Source organism: Artemia franciscana, chromosome 2 (assembly GCF_032884065.1).
Source record: "Artemia franciscana chromosome 2, ASM3288406v1, whole genome shotgun sequence".
NCBI lineage: Eukaryota > Metazoa > Arthropoda > Branchiopoda > Anostraca > Artemiidae > Artemia > Artemia franciscana.
In genome coordinates, this window is record NC_088864.1 from 17,343,841 (window position 1) to 17,366,650 (window position 22,810).

The 22,810-nt window shown below is 34.9% G+C and overlaps 1 protein-coding gene across 3 annotated transcripts in view; it reads right to left on the minus strand.

The window, feature by feature from the left end:
- The window catches only part of LOC136037991 (calcium-activated chloride channel regulator 1-like), a 215,792-nt gene that overhangs the window by 66,076 nt on the left and 126,906 nt on the right, over nucleotides 1-22,810 (minus strand). For 2 of the 3 annotated variants that reach the window (XM_065720918.1, XM_065720900.1), the window contains exons 4-5: nucleotides 14,819-14,924; nucleotides 626-750 (exon numbers count right to left, since the gene is read on the minus strand). In XM_065720918.1, the coding sequence (XP_065576990.1) occupies nucleotides 626-750; nucleotides 14,819-14,924 (231 nt within the window). Of the gene's footprint in view, nucleotides 1-263; nucleotides 315-625; nucleotides 751-14,818; nucleotides 14,925-22,810 lie in introns of all 3 variants that reach the window. The other variant, XM_065720910.1, reaches the window with a different exon arrangement.

Genomic DNA, 22,810 nt, shown 5'->3' on the forward strand with positions numbered 1-22,810 from the left:
ACTGTTGATAACACTCTGCGTGGACCTTCCATGGCAATTGGAACTTCATAGTAGATAGTAAGGAGTGAAGCTCTGGACAGGTTGAGGCGGAGGAGGAGCTACCACAAGTAAGTCGTTAATAGTACTAGTAGTAGTAATCTTCCGAAGCAGATGAAAATTCCAACAAAACATGATGAAGATTCTAAGATCTAAGATTACAGAATAGAGAATAATTTGGATACTTGTAATAATTATGGTTAATTATAAATCATTTACGCACTTACATTGTCAAATTTTGAAAATCTAAGTTGCTGTTGATAACACTCTGCGTGGACCTTCCATTGCAATTGGAACTTCATAGTAGATAGTAAGGAAGTGAAGCTCTGGACGGTTTGGAGTGGAGGAGGAGCAACCATAATTATGTTGATCTCAGGAAATGTGGTGCTGCAGTAAGTCGTTAGTAGTACTAGCAGTAGTAATCTTCCGAAGCAGATGAAAATTCCAACAAAACATGATGAATTTTTTCTAAGATCGTTAACAGTTTCGAACCAGAGTAGGAATGATGTAGCTTCCAACAAAACAATTTACAGAATAATTTGCATACTTGTAATAATTATGATAAATTGTAAATCATTTACACACTTACATTGTCAAATTTTGAAAATCTAAGTTACTGTTGATAACACTCTGCGTGGACCTTCCATGGCAGAGTAAGTTCTGCTTCGTTGGTGCAAAACGGTTATGTGTCGTCTCGTTGCAAAATTGACTCACCTAAACGAAATAAGAGAAACTGTTTTGTGGTTAAAAATCATCAAGGCATGAATACATTAGACTATTCATAAACTTACGGAAGCACTAATTATGCCGATAAAAAATTGTTCAATGCTCTGTCTATGTGCTGGGTTTTCCTTTTTATTTAGAAAAATATTGGGATTAAATAACTAAAAATCTTTCAAGTTTGTACGTTAAGACTGTGGTAATTAGTCACATCCTAGAGATTAACGTTGATGGTCAATGGTAACACAAAAGTCATGTTGACCACAAAAAATTAAGAAAAATCTTGGAAAAATATCATCAAGCACATTTGAAAAAATAATCATAATAATTAATTTCTGACCCACTATACAAGAACACAAGTGGAGTAATATAACAAAAGCAAGAATAGCGCAACAAAAATGAAACTTACTAGCAGAGCAGACGAATTAAATAGCGGAAAAGGCTTAAGAAAAAGAACACATTTATTTTAGCTTGGTACTTACAGAATAAAAAGATGAAAGCATAAGTTCCACCAAGTTTTCGGACAATATCGATGTTACGTTACTATTGCAGCAGATAAAGCAAAAGATTTGCAATATCTAAATAAAGTATGTGAACCTCCTCTAAATCATTTTTTTCAGAAGTGGGCGAAGCCCCGTAAAAAACAAAAAAACACAATAATCAGAAAAGCTTGAATATAATTTAAAAAGAACCTTCCGAGTCATCGCCCGCAGTTTGGGACAATCTTAGCGTAGCCGACTTTAAGCTTCCCTTTAACATCCCTAACCAGCTGATATATTTGTACAAACATGAATTCCTAGCCACGGTATCTGTGAAACAAATTGAATAGAAAAATTTGCCACAATTGTATGCTTTGGAAATTCGCCTTGTAGTCTTTGTTGATTCAGCTAATGTCCAGATTTTGCCTGCCTTTTCTGATCAGTTTTCAATAGGCTAACTGGTACAGAAATACTGAAATCATAGGCCTTTTAAAAATAAAAGCGATAATGCAAGGCAAAACCAGTTTAAATCCAGTTTAGTTAATGTTCTTTGTAGATAAAAGCATTTCCTCAAGCAATGAAATCCTTATCATAGTGACAGTAACATTTCAAACTTTAAAGGATGGTATTCCAAACTTTAATCCAAGCAACTAGCGAATTGAAAACTAAGGGAACAATTATGCGTCACAGCATAAATATTATATAGTATTGAAAATTCCTATACTCTCCATTAAAGATTTTTGGGACATATCAGTCGCATACCTTTCTTCATGACTCTGCCTTTGTGCAAGCGCAGTACCTATAACTGTGAAATGCGTTTTAGCAGCAACTGTTTTTTTTAGACTACCAAGATCGGCAATGTCATAAAAAAGGTGACCGCGGAGCGTAAATCTGAAAGACATCAAAAATAAAAGTGGAAACCAGACAGCACCAGTTAAAATCAGACAAAGGAACCAAATACAGAATGATAAAACTATTTATTTTTTCATTTATATAATAATTTTATAAAATAAAATGGAAATTTAAAATCCTTGTATTTTTGAATTAGTTCTGTGGCATTTTTAAATTGGGAATAAATATCCCCAGCAGTAGTTGGAGTTTCGTCAGCGGTTTCATCTCGTTCCACCAGGTGTAGCTCTTGACTAAAGGACATCTTACTCGGTAGGCATATGACTTCTTTGTCAATGTTTGAAGTTTCAAATATTGGACAATTCACTCCTTATATCCCTAGAAATGGAGCCTTATCAAAAGATCACTTATCTCCTTATTTTCTTTTGTATCGGATGATTGCAGTGTGGGTCCTTTGGGATTATGGTATTTAGAGTTTCTCACAATTACTGAATAAAAAATGCAACTTCAAATTAAAACTGTTTAATAAAAAGACTGAGATAGTCAGTTACTCTGCTTTCCAGAACAGCATAGACAAATATCCTGATAAGATCCATTGTGTCCAGCCCCCCCCCCCAGGAAAAATATTAATAATGTAGTATGAATAGCAGCTGTGCCATGACAAGACAAAGAAAGAAATTCCGACAAATCACTGTGCCATTGCTCTCCCTCAGGTGTAGTATTTTTAGACGGCCTTGCCTATCTATTTTGTCCCTTTGTAGAAGAGCCTCCTTATGTCAAGGTGCTCTCACATCCCCCCCCCTCTTTAGATAACTATACCCGCTTCAGAATAGCTTGGGTGACATCTCGTCCCTCGAAAGTGAGTGAAGAGTCGCACACTACTCGCCAGGAATCAGCAGCAAGCAGCACTTTTCCTCAGACTCGGTGCTAGCAGAGCATTCCTTTTCCCGAATTGTGTTACTTCTCAAAGGATCTTTTCTTGAATCATGGTTGGCACTTCAAATATCCCGTGGATTTGACCTCCTGGATATTACTTTCGCAGTCATTACTGGCTTCAGTCCATCCAGTCTCGGCAGTGTATTCCAGAAAATACCCACACTCAGGGTCAAACACTCAACAGGAAGTCGATTTGCTGAACGATGACTGATATCATCGGCAGTAGTAGGGCTCTATTTGTGACTCTTACTCTCATGGGCACCAGAAAAAAGCTGTCACAGCCGTAATACAAGATAGGCAAAGTTAAAACTTTATTTGGTAGAATTTCAGCTATATTCTTGGAAAAGAAATCAATAAGTACTCTATTCTTGAATTAGGTTACGATAAACAAAGGAAACTAATCAAAATATAAATGTTTCTGGGCAGACTCAATTTAAAATTTCAAAAAGCAATTTAGTAGTTTTATATTAATTTTAAACGAGAATAATCTACAATCATCCACTTTTGTTTTACTTTAGATATGAAATAAACTACTTTTAATAAGCAGTAATAAATGGTTATTCTGTATAGAAACTTCTGAAAAAGTATGAAGTTAATCAAAGGGGAGCCGGGATAACAAAGAGACGTTGCTTGTTCTTAATTAGATCCCTCTATTGTTTGAGAAATAGAACAAAATAGAAGGATATGTTAAAAGGGAGAAAGAGTACCTGCCCTACTGCTCAAAAGAGTTATTATTCAGCGCAGCTAAACAAAATACAAAAATCATAATCTGTGTACCATAAGCAAGGCTGTATCCAAGAGAGGGATTAGGAGGTTTAACACCCTCCCAGAATTTTTTGTTGTCCGACTCGTAAAAACGTAATATGCAGATAAAGACGTGTTTTTTAAGTTTTTGAAACCCCCCCTGAAAAAGACACCCTGCCCCCGAACTAAAATCCTGGATACAGCCTTGAACAAAAGGTATGTTAGCTATATAATAAAGACGAGGTATAACTGTTCCCTAACAAACAGCGAATAACTAGAAGCAAAAGCTGTCCGAAAAAACAAATAAAAAGAAAAAAAAACATGGTGCATCCTCTTTCATAAGAATCGAAGAAAAATTACCCCTACATCCAACATAACATTTGAAGTCACCTTGTCCCTGTCCTTGCAACAAAGATACCCCGAAAGACACCACTGAATCACCCGTCCAAGAAACAAAACAGGGTATACTTCCCACAACTATAAATTTGAAATTCCTCATTGAAGAAGATTAAAAATCCTCCCTTCTCCTTTAATCGAATTATTTATCCATCCACACGAATACTGTAATATGAATATTTAATTCCACGAAAGCAACTTTTATCCAAAAAAGGAATATATTCTCTACATTTTATTTTTTACTGACAGAAAAAGGCTAAACACTGCGCTCAAATCCCTAACCCCGAGATATAGGCCAGGTGGATTTCCTAGACCACAAGGTCTTTCAGTTTATAAATAAAATCACACGCAATCAGCCAAATTTGAGCTCTTAGATTTGATCATCCTATGCTTTCACACAACCTTCCCATTTCACCTCCTCATATGTCTCCAGTTCCCCCTTTAGAGCTGGATCGACTCTGGCTGAGCTTATGGAGTCACACCACTGATCCTCGTTCAAACCAAACAATCAGCAACACAAGGACTCAGACCACGGTACCCGCAGACAAAGGGTCTCAAGTCTAGTGCACAAACTACTTGGCCAGGACAGTTCCTAGCAATATAAGGTCTTTCACAAAGCGGCTAATCACCAAGGATATTATTCAAAAAGGGGCAAAAGGCCAAATAACCCTCTCTTCCCTGAACTCTGGGGACAGAAAAACAGCTATGGCTATTTAAATGAATGTATAATCTGCGTCAACTAAAAAGTGCTACTTTCTCCTTTTTTTCATATCATTTGTTTTCTATTCCTTTCGTTGGTGTATTTTCCTGAATTCATGACTGTTTCTTTTCGCTTTGTTTCACTTTTTGTTTCTAGTTGTTGTTACTTTTCAAATGGCAAATCGCTTGTTTTTATTCTTCATTTAAGCAAGAAATAAGTGTCAGTCCAAGTATTGCCATAAATTTGTTTCTATACCTTGTTAAGTTTTGGAGCCTTTCCTCGCGAACTTTCCCCAATGAAGATAGATCAACTTTAAGAGCTACTATTTATTATTTTGACATAAAGAACTTATTACTATTATCATTTATTAGTTATTACAGAAAACATACTAACATGCTACTTGCTATTTTGTAAAGTAAAAGTCAGATGATATAATTTCAAAGATTTTTTCGAAGTGGGATGTGTAACCCACGCTATTAAACGAAGTACAAGCAACTGGTTCTTAATCATACTTAAGACTTAAAGAAATTTAATAAGAAAAAAAAAATTCGACTGAAAGTAAGAAGCAATTTCAAAAATTAAAACGAAGGGAAATCATTTATGTACATGGAAGTGTGTTTCCCCCTCTTTAGTATCTCGCTCTTTATGCTAAAGTAATTTTAGAAATTCAAAAAAACTCCTTACTACAATTAAATGGTCCTTGCGTCAAAGGAATTATTCTTAAATAATTGGAACGAAAAGAAAACTTTAATATAAAGAGCGAGGTATCAAGGAGGGGGAAAGCCCCTCCATGTACATAATGATTTGTGTTCGTTTTATTTTTTTATGTTGCTCCTTACTTTCAGTCGAAACAAATCCCCCCCAGTGTAAAAATTTCCCGAAAAGTTCACCAACCCCAGACCTTCCCCCCCCCCCAAGGAAAATCTACCCAGCAGAAAATTCACACCCTCTTCCTCCCAAAAAACGTCTGTATACTTTCCAATAGCAAATACTAGACGTAAGAAATGGGAAAATTTCGTGACTCACAGACCTTTCCCCAGGGGCTGTGAGGGTCATGTTATGGAAAAAATACACATAGTTACTAATCTTTTTAGACTTGCTTAATAAAATGGCTATCTCAAAATTATGATCGGATGACTTAGAAGAAAGAAGGGGGATTGGGGACTAGTTGCCCTCAAATCTTCTTGGTCACTTAAAAGGACACTAGAACTTTCAATTTCCGTCCGAACAAGTCTTTTCCCAACAGTCTATTTCTATTGGTTCGATGTGGTCACCCCTGGGGAAAACAAACAAACATTAAAAGAAACAAAACAAATAAACACACATCCGTGTTCTTCTTCGAGCAAAAAAATAGAAAATTTCACATTTTTGCAGATGGGAGCTTGAAACCTCTTGAATACGGTTCTCGGAAACACTGGATCTGATGATGGGATTTCCATTAAGATTCTTCAACTTTTAAGAGGTATTTCCCGACTTTTTTGAAAATCAGGCAAATTTTCTTAGGCTCGTAGCTTTTGATGGGTAATACTAGACTTAATGAATCTTATATATTTGGAATCAGAATAATAAGCCAATTCTTTAGATATATTTTTTTGATGTCAAATTTCCGTTTTTTAGAGTTTCAATTACTATAAGCCGTTTCGGTCCTTACTTATGCTTCGTTACCACGAACTGCTGGATAAAAGTTTTAATTTTTCTCAGAATTTCTAATATTGCCTTTTGAAAAGTGCAGAAATAGCCGGATTTTTGAGCCTTCAAGAGCATCTTTATGTCGGTCTTGTCTTGAATTAAATGAAAAAAAATTTTTTGAATGAAAGTCAGGAGCGACATTAAAACTTTACGAACAAAAATTACTTCGTATATGAAAGGGGCTGTTCCCTCCTCAAAGCCCGGCTCCTTGCGCTAAGGTTTGACTCTTTCTCTCAAACCTACTTTTTAAAACAGTGAACAACTTAAGTGTAAAGACTGGGGCGTTGAGGAGGGATCAGCCTCTTTCATATACGGAGTAATATGAGTTCGTTTTAGGTTTTAATGTCGCTCGTTACTTTCAGTTAAAAAAAACTTGTTTTTTGCTTAATTTCTAAACATTTTGAATTAATGCATGTTTTGATTTTGGCTCTCCGCACGTGAATACTTCGAACGAAATTTGCATTTTTTTTTTCTAAATGGCTTTTCCTTAGTTTTGATCGGACGATTTTGAAAAAAAAAGAATTTGGGGAGGAGGCTTAGTTACCATTCAGTCTTTTGGTTACTTAAAAAGGCAACTAGAACTTTTAATTTCTTACGAACGTTATTATTAATAAAAAATATACGTAACTTCCGAATTAACTTTCGTAATGATCTTCTATATTCGTATATTTTTATAACGTATATGATGGGGTTTCCCCCTCTTTAATACCTTACTCTTTACATTAAAGCTTAAATTTTGTCCCAATTCTTTAAGAATGACCCCTGAATCACAAAGGCCGTCGAAGAAATAGTTGAAAATACTAAAAATACTTCAGCTTAAAGAGCAGGTATTTAGGAGGAGATGAACCTCTCATATGCGTAATAATTTCCGTTTGGTATGTTTTAATGCTGCTCCTTACTTTCAGTTGAAATTTTTTTTTCATATCTATGTTTTCATTGTTTTTTGTTTTGAATAATATTAGAAAATCCTGTGTCCCCCTCATTGAAATTCTCTTCTCCCATGACAAATTCCTCCATGAAAAGATCCTCCCATGTAACCCATTCCCCGCAACCCCTCCCTGTCCAAGAAAAAAATTCCCCTGAAAACACATGTACACTTCCCAATAACCATTACTATATGTAAACACTGGTCAAAGTTTGTAACTTGTAGCCCCTCCCACGGGAACTGTGAGGGAGTAAGTCGTCCCCAAAGACATAGTTATTAGGTTTTTCAACTAAGTTGAACACAATGGCTACCTCAGAATTTTGACCCGTTGACTTTGGGAAAAAATGAGCGTGGGAGGGGGTCTAGGTGCCCTCCAATATTTTTTTTCACTTAAAAAGGGCACTAGAACTTTTAATTTCCGTTAGAATGAGCCCCTTCACAAAATTCTAGGACCATTGGGTCGATACAATCACCCATGAAAAAAAAACAACAAAAAACAAATAAACACGCACCCGTGATCGGTCTTCTGGCAAAAAATACGAAATTCCACATTTTTGTAGATATGAGCTTGAAAATTCTACAGTAGGGTTCTCTGATACGCTGAATGCTATGGTGTGATTTTCGTTAAGATCCCATGACTCTTAGGAGGTGTATCCTCCTATTTTCAAAAATAAGGCAAATTTTCTCAGGATCGTAACTTTTGATAAGTAAGACTAAATTTGATGAAACTCATATATTTTAAATCAGCATAAAAAGTTTATAAATTCATATTGTGAAATATAATATATTTTATTCAGTTTATTACTACTATTATTTATTTATTAATACAGACAACAACATTTTTGTCACTTCGTTAGGCATATCTCGGCTACAGTTTCAAAAGGCACTATGTGACAGATTTTACCAAAGGGGTATTTTTAACCCACCCTACTAAGTATATTTAAATGATTGGTAATTAAATAAAATTGTAATTAAATTGGAATATTTAACTAATGATATTTTATATATTTGTTTTGCTAATATAATCAAAACCTCTATTATTGCTGTCATTGTGTTGCGAGAGCAACACTTTGGTTTTGTCCCGTTTTTTTTTTCCTATGCCGCCGATCTCAGCTTATTCCTAGACACTTGTAAGGGTCTAACCTGTGCGGTTTTTATGGAAAGTGTGGACCTCAGGCCGGATTGATGAATATGACATTACATTTTGGAAAGCTCCGCAGAACTCTTGCCTGGGGCCAAATAGGATGGTTTTTGCTTGTCCACGACCCAGAGACTATAGCGTGCGAAGTGAAGTGAAGTTATATAGCCTATGTCAGAGAGGAGTATCTGAAGTTGTGCAGCCAAGCATTCGTTTCATCAAACCACGTTTCTGCTCTCGAGTGGAAAACTCCACTCGAGAGATGGACTAAATTCAAGATGGACTAAAATCTACAAGTGTTAAATATATGCGGCAGTTACCTGGCCCCACAACTAAAATATCACAACCAAACTTTTGAACTAAGACAGATAGAATTTTTTTTCGAAGGCAATCGATAGCTCTTGATGAGCTGATCGAAGTATATGACATCCATTTTCGGTACAAAAATTCCTTCATGAGGTATACCAGTTTGAAAGTTTTAAGGGGTTGACAACTTCAGTAGTAAGGTACAAACTGAACCAAAATCTAGGCCGATACAAATTGTGAGACGCAAATAGAGGACTTGTAAGCAACAATCGGCTGTTAGGTAAAAATCACCTTCGGCAATGAGGGGTTAGCAACTTTTGCTAGTTGGTGTATCTATTATTTGTTTCCAGTGTATTTGATGGTAAAGCCAACTTGGTTCCAGTGGTAAGACATGTAGGGGACTTGTAAGTAATAATCTGCTGTTAGGCTACAGTCAACTTCAGCGATGAGGGGTTTGAAACTATGCTAGTTGGTGTATCCATTTGTTTGTTTTCTGTGAACTTGATGCCTATCACGGGAGAGGGACTTATAAGTAAGAATCGGCTCACTTTGGGCGCAAACGGCTGTTAGCTCATAATCATTTTCGATAGAGAAGGGTTTGCCACTTCTGCTAGTTGGTGTACCTATTAGTTGTTTCCGGTGTATTTGATGGTTAAACCAATTTGCTTCTAGTGGTAAGACATGTAGGGGAATTGTAAGTAATAATTGGCTGTTGGACTGCAATCATCTTCAGCAATGAGGGGTTTGTAACTTTTGCTAGTTGGTATACCCATTTATTTGTTTCCGGTGAACTTGATGTCTATCACGGGAGAGGGACTTGTAAGTAAGAATCAGTTCACTTTGGGCTAGAAATTTGTGCAAATTGGTGCACATTGTATTCGATCTCTTTAAATCTGACAAAATTAAGTGTTTACGCAACGGGTACAAATGATAACGTAAAACAATGAGGTAGTTTTGTAATAATTAGTGTCACCTATGGTATTTTAATCCTGAAAAGTTATCCGTTCTTGTTTGAACATACCATTTTGAAAACTTCGATAGGCTGACAACTTCATCATTTAACTGATAGTGAAGAAACAAGCACAAACGAGAATGTAAAACAATGAGATAGTTTTGTAATAATTAATAGAATGTCATCTATGGTACTTTGATCCTGAAAAGTTAGGGATAGCTTTATAATACCAACTAGATTATATAAGATATTGTTCCAAGTTTTAATCCGTCACGATGTCTACGATTGAAAAGGATAAAGTTCAACTGGCTTCAAAGTCAATTTAGTTCCTTCTTTCGATACTATTTTGTTGTTGTTTTTTCAACGCTGAGGAATAGCCTTTGATCATGTGATTACTGATCGATAGCGAAGAAACAAAACTAAAGTGCTGCTCTTGCAACACTTTAGTCGGTGAAGCCAGACAAAGGTTGCCGCAACACTTCACGTTGCCCGGGCAACGTAGGTCTAGTTTTTTTTCTTTTGACCTACACCAAACCAATGATGAAGAAAAAAACTGAGGAAAGAGCAGTCATTGCAGTAGCTGAAACTGTAAAAAAGGAAATCTATTCACATATGAAAGTTTTTATTCTAAATCCAAATAGTAATGCTTATTAAGCCTGGAATTGCTTCTGAAAAACAATCAGCATATACAAGTTTGTATAAGTTTAGAAACAGAGGTACATCCTCCCTAAAAGGAGTAGAATCAAGATGAAAACTAAAACACAAATTCAAGCTATCTGAAAATCTGGAGTTTTCAGCCGCCCTTTAAGGATATGAATTCGTGTTCTTCCTAAGAAGGACAGTCGTAGATGAAGTGTCTGTTTACTTGTTGATTTTTCTCTCTTTCCATGGATGCTCGCACCGAACCAGTGATCGTAAAATATCGTGATATGGCTCATTTAAAAGAAAAAGTAGAGTTTTTTTTACCATACATAAGGAACAAAAAAGATCCCACTACAAAAACATAAAGGAGGGAAACTGCTTTCCTGAACTTTTCTTGCAAAAGTTTAATTGTGCAATATCTTTAACAATGGATTATTAGAGGCAACCAACTGAAATGCTTCACAGTAACATTTCAATACAGAAAGTTGAGCGCTACAGCTTGATGAAATAAAAGTCGTTCGAAGATTTTCAATCTGCAGACTTTGAGGGCTAAAGTGCTCCCATTAGGACCCATGTTACTCCTATTCCTCCCATTCTTAAATTCAAATGCACAAAAATGATATACCTAGCGGAATTTATTCTGAACTTCAAGGGATATGATAGTAGAATAAAATTTGACAATCATTTGGGGTATTGGGGATGAATAATGGAAAGTTGTATGAATAATTTAACTCCTTCGTCAAATTTCTTATAACTTACAAGAAGAAACAATTTTACTGGGAACTTTTTTTTGCAGAGTAAGTAACTCTTACTGAGAAGTCCTAACATCCAGGCGTCAAGAAATAATTTAATATGCTTCCAAGAAAATTCTATCGAACAATTTTTATAATTTATTGTTCAGATAGCATCTGGGGAATTAGAAATTATCTAATAAAATTGATGGGAATGCTTTTGTTACTGCCAGAAAAATTAGTGAATGTAAGCAAAAATTTTGACAAAATGATAAACTAAGCTTCTCATAATTCCAAATATTATGGTTTGAAAAGATAAGGGAAGATGCGTGAAATACGAGAAGGGAGCTCTAGGATTTTGAATCGATTAAAGATAATGCAAGCAAAGGCAAAGGCTTAGATGCTGTAAATACACAAAATTAAAGAGATTACTTCCTTAGAACTCCGTAGTAAGAAGTGCCCTTTAGTTTTATTGGCTTACATCTACGACGCATTTCCAGTAGCCTATCACATTATTCATTGAGCGTAAACCAGAAAGGAAAGGTAATAATCCTGTCGTGTTAAAACCTGATTGGTTCCTGTGCGAACTTTGTGGCCAGTAAAGAGGATGAAACGTATTTGATCCTTTGCAAATTTCTCTCTGTTTCTCTGTGCTACAGATCTTTTTTCTTAGTTTTCTTTTTTCAATACAGCTGAATTATGACATCTTGGATCTAGAGGATATTGCAAAACTTGGAGATAGAAATCCATTTTCAGGAAGGAGTGTTCTAGATGCGTAGTTAAAACAAACTAAATTAAAACATGAGTGAATAAGTTGCCTGATCAAATAACGCGATAGAAGAAATCATGTAACAAATCTACTGAGACTATTCATCTAAAAGAAAAAATCGTCACAATTTTCTTTATTTGCTGATGTGTATGAATATAAGGTACATATCAATTTTGATAATAAGTTAAGAAACGTGCGAATACAAATTAGAAAGGATTTATTCAAATAGGCTAAAAACATTTCATTTTCACCTGTTGAATTTTTGCTCTAGCTATAAGCCTTTACTTTCAGGATATTTTATTATCAACCAGTTCATGGTAACTGAAAGTAAAGAGTGACGTGTGTTAATAGTAACCAAAACTTTAAAAAACTACATTTTAATACCAATAAATATATCAAAAGAATCTTCTTTATTTTGATTTTAAATTGAATGATTTGAAAGTTACTATGACAAAGTCACAATCCTGAAAAAATTGCATAATTTCAGGAAAGGGATAAAAGACGCAGAGTTCTGCTATATATATATATATATATATATATATTTTTTACACCAAACAGAAATTTTTGCCCGATTAGGGTCTAAGAAAAGCTATATACATGTCCTCCCTGTCTAAGACGTAGAACTGTTACTTGGTGCTGCGTTCGTCTCCAAACATATACCCAATACATACAAAATGAAGGACTAATATATATAACATATATGCAGTATTATTGACAATTAAAAAGGATTGTATTATTGCATATCAGCTATTGTTGGAGGGCGAACAAATTGTTAGAAATCGTTTATCGGGGTATTGCTCCCTGAAACAGGCAAATGTACATTTTTAAAGTCAAGTTTTCCAACCGTTCGTAAGCAACTCTTCCAATTAGTACGGAAAAGGGATTTAATCGCTAGTATCACTTTTGTATGTATCTTTCAGGGATGAACTTTCCAGTGGAAATTTTACACCGGGGGAATTTGCAAGAATTCCCTTATGAAATTCTTCTTTTGTCTTACTTTCTCTTTGTCATACTCAATTTTATATTTGGAGATGTTTCGGGGGAATTGTCTGGAGGAATTTGTCAGTGGTTTTGGAAGTGTCTGAATGATTTTTGCCGTGGAGTTGGATTTTCTGCGGGATAAATTCTTCAAGGGGGAATTTTCTATGGGAGCAGATTTTCCATAGGGGGAGGATTTCTGGGGAAAATTCTTTACGGAGGGCGAAGGAAGTCTTTGAAACAAAAGCATGCCAAGGAGAATTTTTAAACAGAATCATGCTCAAGAAATTTTCCGGGGGAATTCTTAGCGAGGATGAAATTGTCCGGGGGAGGGATATTTTACATGTGGGGAATTCCTATGGGGGTATTTCAAGTTGCATGAGGGAACTTTCCACGGAGAGGGAGCAGGATTTCCTGGCATCATTTTAGAAATGCAGATAAATTAAATAAAAAATAAGGTTTTTTCAACTTGAAGTAAGGAGCAACATTGAAACTTAAAACAAGCAAAAATTACCCCATATAGGAGAGGGTTTACACCCTCCTCAAAACCTCGCTCTTTATTCTAAAGTTTGACTTTTTGTCCCAATCCTTTAAGAACGACTCCTGAGACATAAAGACCGTTTAATTAGAAAAAGAGACTTTTTCAAAAGTACCTAAGACTTTAGTGTAAAGATCGAGGTATTGAGGAAGGTAAACCCCCCTCATATACAGAAGTATTTTTCTTCGTTTTAAGTTTTGATGTAGCTCTTCACTTCAAGTTGAATTTTTTTTTTATCAAGCAAGAGCAATGCAATGAAAAGTTTAAAAATTAGAGATTTTATCACGCTTCTTTGAGAATGCGCCAGTTGTCAATGTTTAATGAAAAATAAATACTTTCAGTAAAGCACAAGTAAAATTTAGCGTAAAAGTGAAGGGCTGAGACGGCAAGAGGACCCCTATTAACAGGGGTGATTATTTGACGCAAGATATTATCCTGCCTAGAACAAAAGGTTGTATCTCATATTTTTAAAATGAATTAGAAAGTGAAAAAAATTACTTAAAGTAATTAATTGGTATTACACCAAGGGTGCCAACTCAAGGGGGGAAGACAGGGGCAATGGTCCTTCCATATTTTTGACTTCCTTCTAACCCAACTAAGATTTTGACGAACACCCTTTTGTGGTGTTTTCATAAGAAACGTAAATTCAATTTTACTATTGTAATTATATATCAAAATGTATCAAACTATTTAGCTAAATTCTACTATTTTTTCTAGCAAATTTGTTTTGAAAATTTGTCTGAGTCAACTAGGATTTTTTTTTATTATGCAACTCATTTTTTAAAATGTATTTCTAAGATTATTATGAGTCGTGTTATGCTCTTTACTTGGTCGGAGTAGCTATCGCTACAACAATGATAACGTATGTCAGAGTTTTATGCAGGGTTTTGTTTTGGAATGGTCACAAATTGGAAAACACACACACAAAACACAAAAATTGGAGAATTATACGGTAAATACAGGAGAATATAGTGAACACCGTAGAAGTTTGGTATATTGGGGTTGAAAGGACTCATCACCAGAGCATACGCAAGATAAGGCTTACATGTCTCCTGTTATGAAAATATTTAAAATTCAAACCATAATAAGTTATATTACTAAAAAGAGGAATATTCCATGGTGGCGCAATGAGTTTTATCTCAGCTTGGTAATAAGGAACCTAGAGTTTGAGCTCAGCAGTAGCAACACGCTAAAGGACCGACGTAAGGACCAGTCAAGAAGCGTGATTAATCCAACACAAACACATTACTTACATTCAAATTACTTACATTCTGTCAAACTATTACTTACATTTTCTAGGTAGTGCATGTACATTAATGATGAAGTAACTTTTGAATTATCCCCATTTGGAGTTAGATGACAGTTGTCGCTTGAGGTAGGATCACAAGTTATTGTTCTGAAAGATGAAGGAAATGTTAGGAAGGGCTTGTCCTGCCCTTTTCCCTTTAATTAGTTGAGTCCTGGTAGTATCAATTTGACAGTAACAATTCTATGATATAATTTTAATAATTTAACAGATGTCGCCATACTGGTAGAATTAAAAAACAATCGCAGCTTGTAATAAAAACATAATAATATAAACATTATAAAAAAAACATAATACATAATAGAAATAAAAATGAGTAAAGCTTAGGAATTCAAACGTGCTGAAAGATAGTTCATAAATACCATACAGCAAATTACTAACCGGCTATATTTGATACATTGTGGAATAATTTCAGGAAATCACAGGTCAAATTTTAGCGTAAAGACCAGTGGTGAAGATAAAGAGCCTCCTGATTTTCACAACGATTCCTGCATTTTCGTTTAAAATAAGCTAGTTTTTTTTTTCATTTAGCAGTAATGAAAATTTCGTAGCGAAAGCTCCGTAACGTAGATCTGTTGCAATTGAGGTGTTGTAACTCTGTGTGTTGGAGATAGCTACTCATGGGCATTGAATAAGACCACAAACAGGTTAGAGAAAATACTGTCTGGCTTTGACATATTGTTTTTTATCTCCAAGTTCTCAGTGAGAAAAATCCTCATTTCTGGCCATTAATCCAGGATGAATATTTTGTAGATACAATTGTTCAACAAAACAAAAGAAAGCGTTAGCATTACAGTTTTATATCAGTCAATAAAAAACAGAAGTAAAAAGGTATAAAGATGAAAGATTGTTGCAGCTACATTATAGATGAAAGCAGTAAAGACAAAAGAAGATAATAAAAGTTTTCCTGACAATGAATAAATAAATACACTATTAACAGAAGAATATAATACATGAAAATATGGTTTACGATTCCAAAGACCATGAAGGTTACCGTCAAATTCACCGCAAGTTTTAAAGAATAACTGAGAATAAAAATCAAAGCTTAAAAGGAGCGCAAATTATGTAATATGAAAGGATAAGCCAATCTCATAAGCTTTGAATTCCTTGTACTTGGTTGAATTTTGAGCATCTGCCATAAATAACACAAGCAATTATCAAGGGTGAATTTTATAAACAGCAAATTGCTGATCTATTCAACATTTTTAACGTCAAATATTCAACATGAACAATCAAATCTATCAAAATACCTATTTTTCAGTAGTATTAAAGATAGTATTTTCATCACAATACCTCTGGGGGGTTTAAGCCACCATAAACGAGCAATAATTGTATATTTGTGTATTTATGTATTTTTTCTTGAAAACATCTTCATATTTTTTCAGGAAAATTGGTATCTTGGGATATTCTCGCCTAAAAATTGATAGGTCAGAAGTTCAGAAGTTTGAGATAATTCATTTCGAGAGAGAGAGAGAGAGAGAGAGAGAGAGAGAGAGAGAGAGAGAGAGAGAGAGAGAGAGAGAGAGAGAGAGAGAGAGAGAGAGAGAGAGAGAGAGAGAGAGAGAGAGAGAGAGAGAATTTATTTAAAATTGTTACTAATTGTTAATCAAATACAGTCTATTTATTCAGTCGATTCAATTTTCTTACTGCACGAATAATTTGCATTCTATGTCAGCAAGGTTTTCAATCGAATTAGGTGGCAAAACAGGGATTCCCGAACCTGTCAAATTGTTTAAATGATACTTATTTTGAGCTATTTTTTTTTAATGTTTCCCTAATGTTAGAAAATTTTATGGACTGACTTATCCCGAACTTTAAGAAGAAAATTCTACTCCAGTCAATTTTTCAATCCAATCAATTGTTTAAGTTTTATTAAATCTGAATATATTCATCCCCGTCACAAAACGGTTAAAGTTAAAAGTTTTTTCAAAGATTTTAAGGAAAACAGGTATTAGCTTTTAGTTTTCTGTCGTTTATTCGCATCTCTTATCCAAGCTCCACAAGTTAGGGCAAGACCACCCAATCACTTCTTCAATATTTTGGTCACGCAAACTAAGAAAAATTACAATGGACGAGGTAGAGTTATTAAGGTATCAAATCCCCTTAAAATACGTAGATGTGTGGATGTCTAAATATTTTAATTAGACTAAAAATTTCTCTTGAAACAGCAAAGCTTACATTTGTAGCTCTTCTAGACTAAAACAGACATTTGTCTGTTGTACTTTCGATCGATGGCTTAACATTGCTTCCAAGAATTTTCATAGATTAATATTATGAAAGTGCAATATTACCTTCCAAACTCTAGAAGTTCCAAGCTCAGTTCGAAGAACCGAATCTTGATTGATTCCAATCTACTACTCAAATTTCTACAAACGGCTCATATTTCTTTCAATGAGTGGTTCCCGCCATACTAATAACTCCACATGTACTAATAAATTAGCTTTGGTTAAAAAAAGAATGCTGTACATGTTCCCTAAAAAAGCCGTTTTTTCGAACAAAATAAAAATAGCCGTTAACTTTTGTGGCCCTTTGGATTTATAAAAATGTTAGAATTGGCTTCATGAAATATTGGGTATTTTAAAAACATAACCTCAATATAAGCGAGGGTCAAAATCATCAGGGCATCTGACCATTTATAGTTTGGTAGAAGCTAATTAGAAGACTAATCTCTTATACCTCCTGAGTACGACGATATTATGCTAGCAGAACTAGTGGCCTTACAGTTTCCTTCTATCTGTTTTAGGAAATTTAAGGATGTCAAATTATTAGGCAAGTACGTAGGAGTTTGTTTTTAGAGTAGGTGATATTTTGAGGGAGGGGATCAAGATGCAATTCAAAATTACTGTCTTTACTTTAAGTTAGTCCCTGGGTTCAAATCATCCTCTTATCTTGACGAACACCCTTTAAAGCTTGTTTGCATGTCTTTTGTAGGTGAACATGCCTATTCCATCAATAGGCTTTGGTCCACAGCCAGTACTGAGGATCTTGGACCCCCCCCTTTACATTGCATCGTGAGCGCATCCCAGAAACATTTGCTAACAACAGACCTTTGTTGATTTTTACTTCCTTTCTTTGTCTCTCTTGCATTCACTCGACTATTGCCACAAAACTTAATTACCTTTTACTATCTATGATGAGGTACAAGTCTTACCCTATCCATGCTCTCTTGCCAACAATCTGTCTCCAGCCCTTTCTTTCCATAATCCCTATGGTCTTTTTCGTACACTTTGAAGCCCGAACTTGCCGGTTGACAAGACTAATCCCCCCCCGTCGCGTCAGTAGACCGAACAGTAAAAAAAGATTACTACAAATTGTGAGAATGACTAAAAATAGCAATTATTATTATACCACTACAAGAACTAACAACTAACTGCAGCACCAAGTCACCTGAGGCCAGCATAGCTACACACTTTCCTCCTCCATCTCAATCCATTGAAAGCCTCCCTATTTACACCCTCCTAAGTCGTCCCAATTTCCCTTAATTTCTCCCTTACGACATTCTCCTATACCATTCGGGTACGACCTGTTTTTCTTTTGACCCTAGAAGTTTGACCGACAAGGACGATCTTTGGTAATCACTCATCCTTCATCCGCAGAACGTGTCGTAACCATCTAGTGAAAACGGTGTTTTTATCTGTAACTAAATAAAAAAAGGCTTTTCAACTGAAAATAAGGAGCTATATAAAAAACTCAAAACGAACAGAAATTATCCCGTATATGAAGGTGTGGCCCCCCTCCTCAATACCTTGTTCTTTACACTAGAGTTTTTAGCCTTTTTAAAAAAGGCTTCCTATTCTAATTAAACAGCCCTTGTGTTTCAGAAGTTGCCCTTAAAGAATTAAGACAAACAGTCCAACTTTATCGCAAAGAGCAATGTTTTGAGGAAGGGGCAATCCCTTCATATACAGAGTGATTTCTTTTAGTTTTGGGTTTTAATGCTGCTTCTTACTTTCAGTTGAAAAAACTTTTTTTTTATTTAATTTCTGATCATTTTTCAAATAATGCCAATAAATCTGGCTCACCCTCCATTAATAATTCCCTCCCTTCACGGGAAACTTCTCTGTGAAACGTTCTTCCGATGTAAAATACAACCCCATAAAATTCCCTCCCGACTCACTGAAAATTACCCCTCCCCTCCCCCCTTGCGAACGATTCAGCCTAAAAAAAATTCTGTTTAGCAAACTTTCGTTTGACAAAGTTTTTTATTTCTAATCGTTTTTCCGATTACTTAGGAAATCCTCTTCCCATGGGAACTTATCTAAGAAATCTAAGTCCACTGGAAATTTTTCCCGGACAATTACCCCCAAACATTTCCACGTACAAAATTCAGCTGGCAAAGATAAAGTAAGACAAATGAAAAAAAAATTGTACAAGAATTCTGTCAAACCCCCCCACAGTGTAAAATTGTCCCTGGAGAGCTCACCCCCAGAACTTTCTATCCCCACGACAAATTCTACCCGTGGAAACCCACCCAAGCAAAGATCCCCCCAAAAAATGTCTATATACTTTTGAATAGCAAATACTATACGTAAACAACGGGCAAACTTCATAATTTACAGGCTTTTCCCTGTGGGGGGTCATGTTACTCCTAAGGGCATAGTTATTGGATCTTTCTTCTATGTTGAACAAAATGGATGTCTTAAATTTTGATCGACAGCCTTGGGGGTAAAAGACGTGAGAGGGGGACTAGTTGTCCTCCAATCTTTTCTGTCGCTTAGAAAGGGCACTAGAACTTCTAAATTTCGTTCGAAAAAAAAACACAAATCCGTGATCTTTCTTCTGGGAAAAAATGTAAAATTTCACATTTTTGTATATAGGAGCTTGAAACCTCTACAGTATATTTTTTTGATGCGCTGAATCTGATGGCGTAATTTTTATTAAGATTTCTTGACTCTTAAGAGGTGTTTCCCCCTTTTTGAAAAATCAGGCAAATTTTCTCAGGTTCTTAGCTCTTGGTGGGTAACCTTAGTCAATCAGCGTAATAAGGCAATTCTTTTGATGCATCTATTAATATCAAAATTTCGCTTCTTAGAGTTTCAGTTGCTATTGAGCCGAGGCGCTCCTTATTTATAGTTTGTTACCAAGAATGGTTTGATAGCCTCAACAGGAAAGAAAAAAAATAGTAATTATTATGTTTAGAAACAGCGCTGAATGACCAGTAATATGGTCTTTTTATATTTTAGCTAGAAAATTAATCTATGATTAACCGGTGTTTTGCTACTTTGAAAAGAAGTTGAATAAGGTTAATAAAATTCTTCAGAAATGGATCCAGAGCCGACTTTTAATACTTTCTTCGGAAACTTAATTAAGAATTGTGAATTTTTTCTTTCTTGTAAATATCATGACATATAAAAACACACTGTTTAAAATATATAAGGTGTAAATGACACTTTAACCTTTTGTAAGTTATAGGGGGAATTTCTAGGGGAATTATAGGGGGCAAAGAGCCTTTGGGGGAATATTAAAAATATAATATTGTATATATGTTTCGTGATGAATAAATCTTATCTTATCTTAGTACTATCCATTTGTTAAAAAAGTTTCAAAAATCCTAAGGAACTAATGTTTTAGCAAACTCTGGAAAATTTTGTTCACATGGTTCTATTAATTTACTGAAAATAAGTTTTTCTGAAAAGCCACGGTTTAAATAAGGGACAGATATAGTACACACGGGGACTGAAATATTGCTTTTCCTTATCACTGTTTTTACAGACCATCCCTGTTTTTGCTATAAGCGGTATTTTCTACGCAAGTTTTCCTGATAATATACACTATGTGACCAAACTTTACACTGCATAAAATACATAATAATAACAGTAAAAATTGAACTTCACGCCTCATTTGGCAGTTCTTAATTTTCATATATGCGTCAACTTTCAAATGTTATGTTTCCTTTAATTCAGCAATTTTAGAAGTTAACAAATTGAAACTACAGCCTCAAAAGGCTTCATTTAAATGAGCAAAAATAACCCAAAACTTACCTTTTCTTATAATTAAGTTTTTTACTGTTTTAAAAAGTAGAGTTGAGAGAAAGAGTCGAATTTTAGCGTAAAGAGCGGGGCGTTGAGGAGGGAACAGCCCCTTTCGTATACGGAGTAATTTCTGTTCGTTTTAAGTTTTAATATTTCTCCTTACTTTCAGTTTAAAAAACTTGTTTTTTTTTTATTTAAAAAAAGGGACAGATATAGTACACACGGGGACTGAAATATTGCTTTTCCTTATCACTGTTTTTATAGACCATCCCTGTTTTTGCTATAAGCGGTATTTTCTACGCAAGTTTTCAGTTCTTAATTTTCATATATGCGTCAACTTTCAAATGATAAGTTTCCTTTAATTTAGCAATTTTAAAAGTTAACAAATTGAGACTACAGCCTCAAAAGGCTTCATTTAAATGAGCAAAAATAACCGAAAGCTACCTTTCCTTATAATTAACCATTCAGGATGATTAGAAGTTAAATGTACGTGATGAAAAGTACAGATTCCAATCTAGGGCCTAAAAGTTTTTAATCCCTTATTCAAGAAATGGCTTGCAAGGAATGGGGCAAGTTATGTCAAATTGAAAAGCCAACGCTTTGATTAATTTTAAAGTTTCTAAGACAGAGTGGGTTCCGAACTTAAATTCTTGGATTAACTCTGATCGACAAGAAAATTTTACATTGGAATCCAAAATAGCTCGTATAAACTGATTTCCATATTAATGCTTGTGCTCCAAGTATATCCAATAGAGAAAAATAGTGTTAGAAGCAAAATTTCGATAGAATTATGGAAATTTAGTATGGCATTAATGGAACAGATTCAGGAAGGCAAAAAACTAATAAGACATATCCCTGGGAAATTTGAAAGAAAATATTTGGAAATAAAGTGGATACAGCTGGAAAATAAGTATTGAGAATACAGCAGATTTTCTAAATAAGAACTGAAAAATCCAGAGATTTGTTACGCTCAGAACTTATTCTAAGTGAGTCTTAATAGGACCGAGTCGATTTACTGCTCAATCTAGAGCCAAATTTTATGCACATGTAGACAAAACTCCGTTCTGGGAGGGTTGCAATGCCTTTACGCGAGGAGGAGTACATCGATAAATAGAGCTTATTTTTTAAACCATCATACTATAGTAGGTAAAATTTATTATAGTAGGTTTCAAATTTCAGGGAGGGCAGGTTAAGAAAATCATCTCCTGGATATGCAGCTGTAGATCTAATAACCAGGGCCGTATCCAAGATTTTTTCGAAGGGGGGGGGGGTACGAAACATCTTTAAAACACATTAAAAATTTGTTTAAATTCATTTTTGCTACGTTTCAGGGGGAGGTAAATACCCCCTACCCCTCTGGATACAGCCTTCCTAACACCGTAGCTTCAATAAAAAGCACTTGAAAATTTCTTGCATTATACTAACTGAAATTACTTTTAAAGTACCAAGGGAAGTGAAATTTAATCTGATTATTTAAATTGTTGAGGGGAAACTTGCATGACTAAATATATCTTAATAAATTTGGTTGAAATGACAGTTCAAATTTCAATGAAAACACCTCCATAGACAGATATGCAGAGAAGCGGGCGCAAAATTTCGCCGATGAATAATCAGGAAAAGATATATTAAACACATAAGACACCAAACAGCATAAGAGGGTGTAATTTTTCTTTGAAGGGGTAGTTTTCCTTGGGAATCAACCGATTCCCCATGTTTGAATTATCACGGCTGAAACCGTTGTCAAATTTACATTACTAAATTTATTTATTTTTACTATTCACTTTGTAATACTGACAAAATGTAGTTGTAGAGTTAAGATGGTTTCAAGGGGGGGGGGGTGATTTTTTTTATTTGGATAATCATGACCCTTTAAGTTGTTGACTATGCCATACCAAAGGGTTGAATATTCCAAAATAGAAGATTTTTGACGTATTTCTAGTTTCTAACCTTGAGTAGCTTTCCTTGGAAGGTGTAATCCTCCTTGGTAATCAACCTATTGCTAAT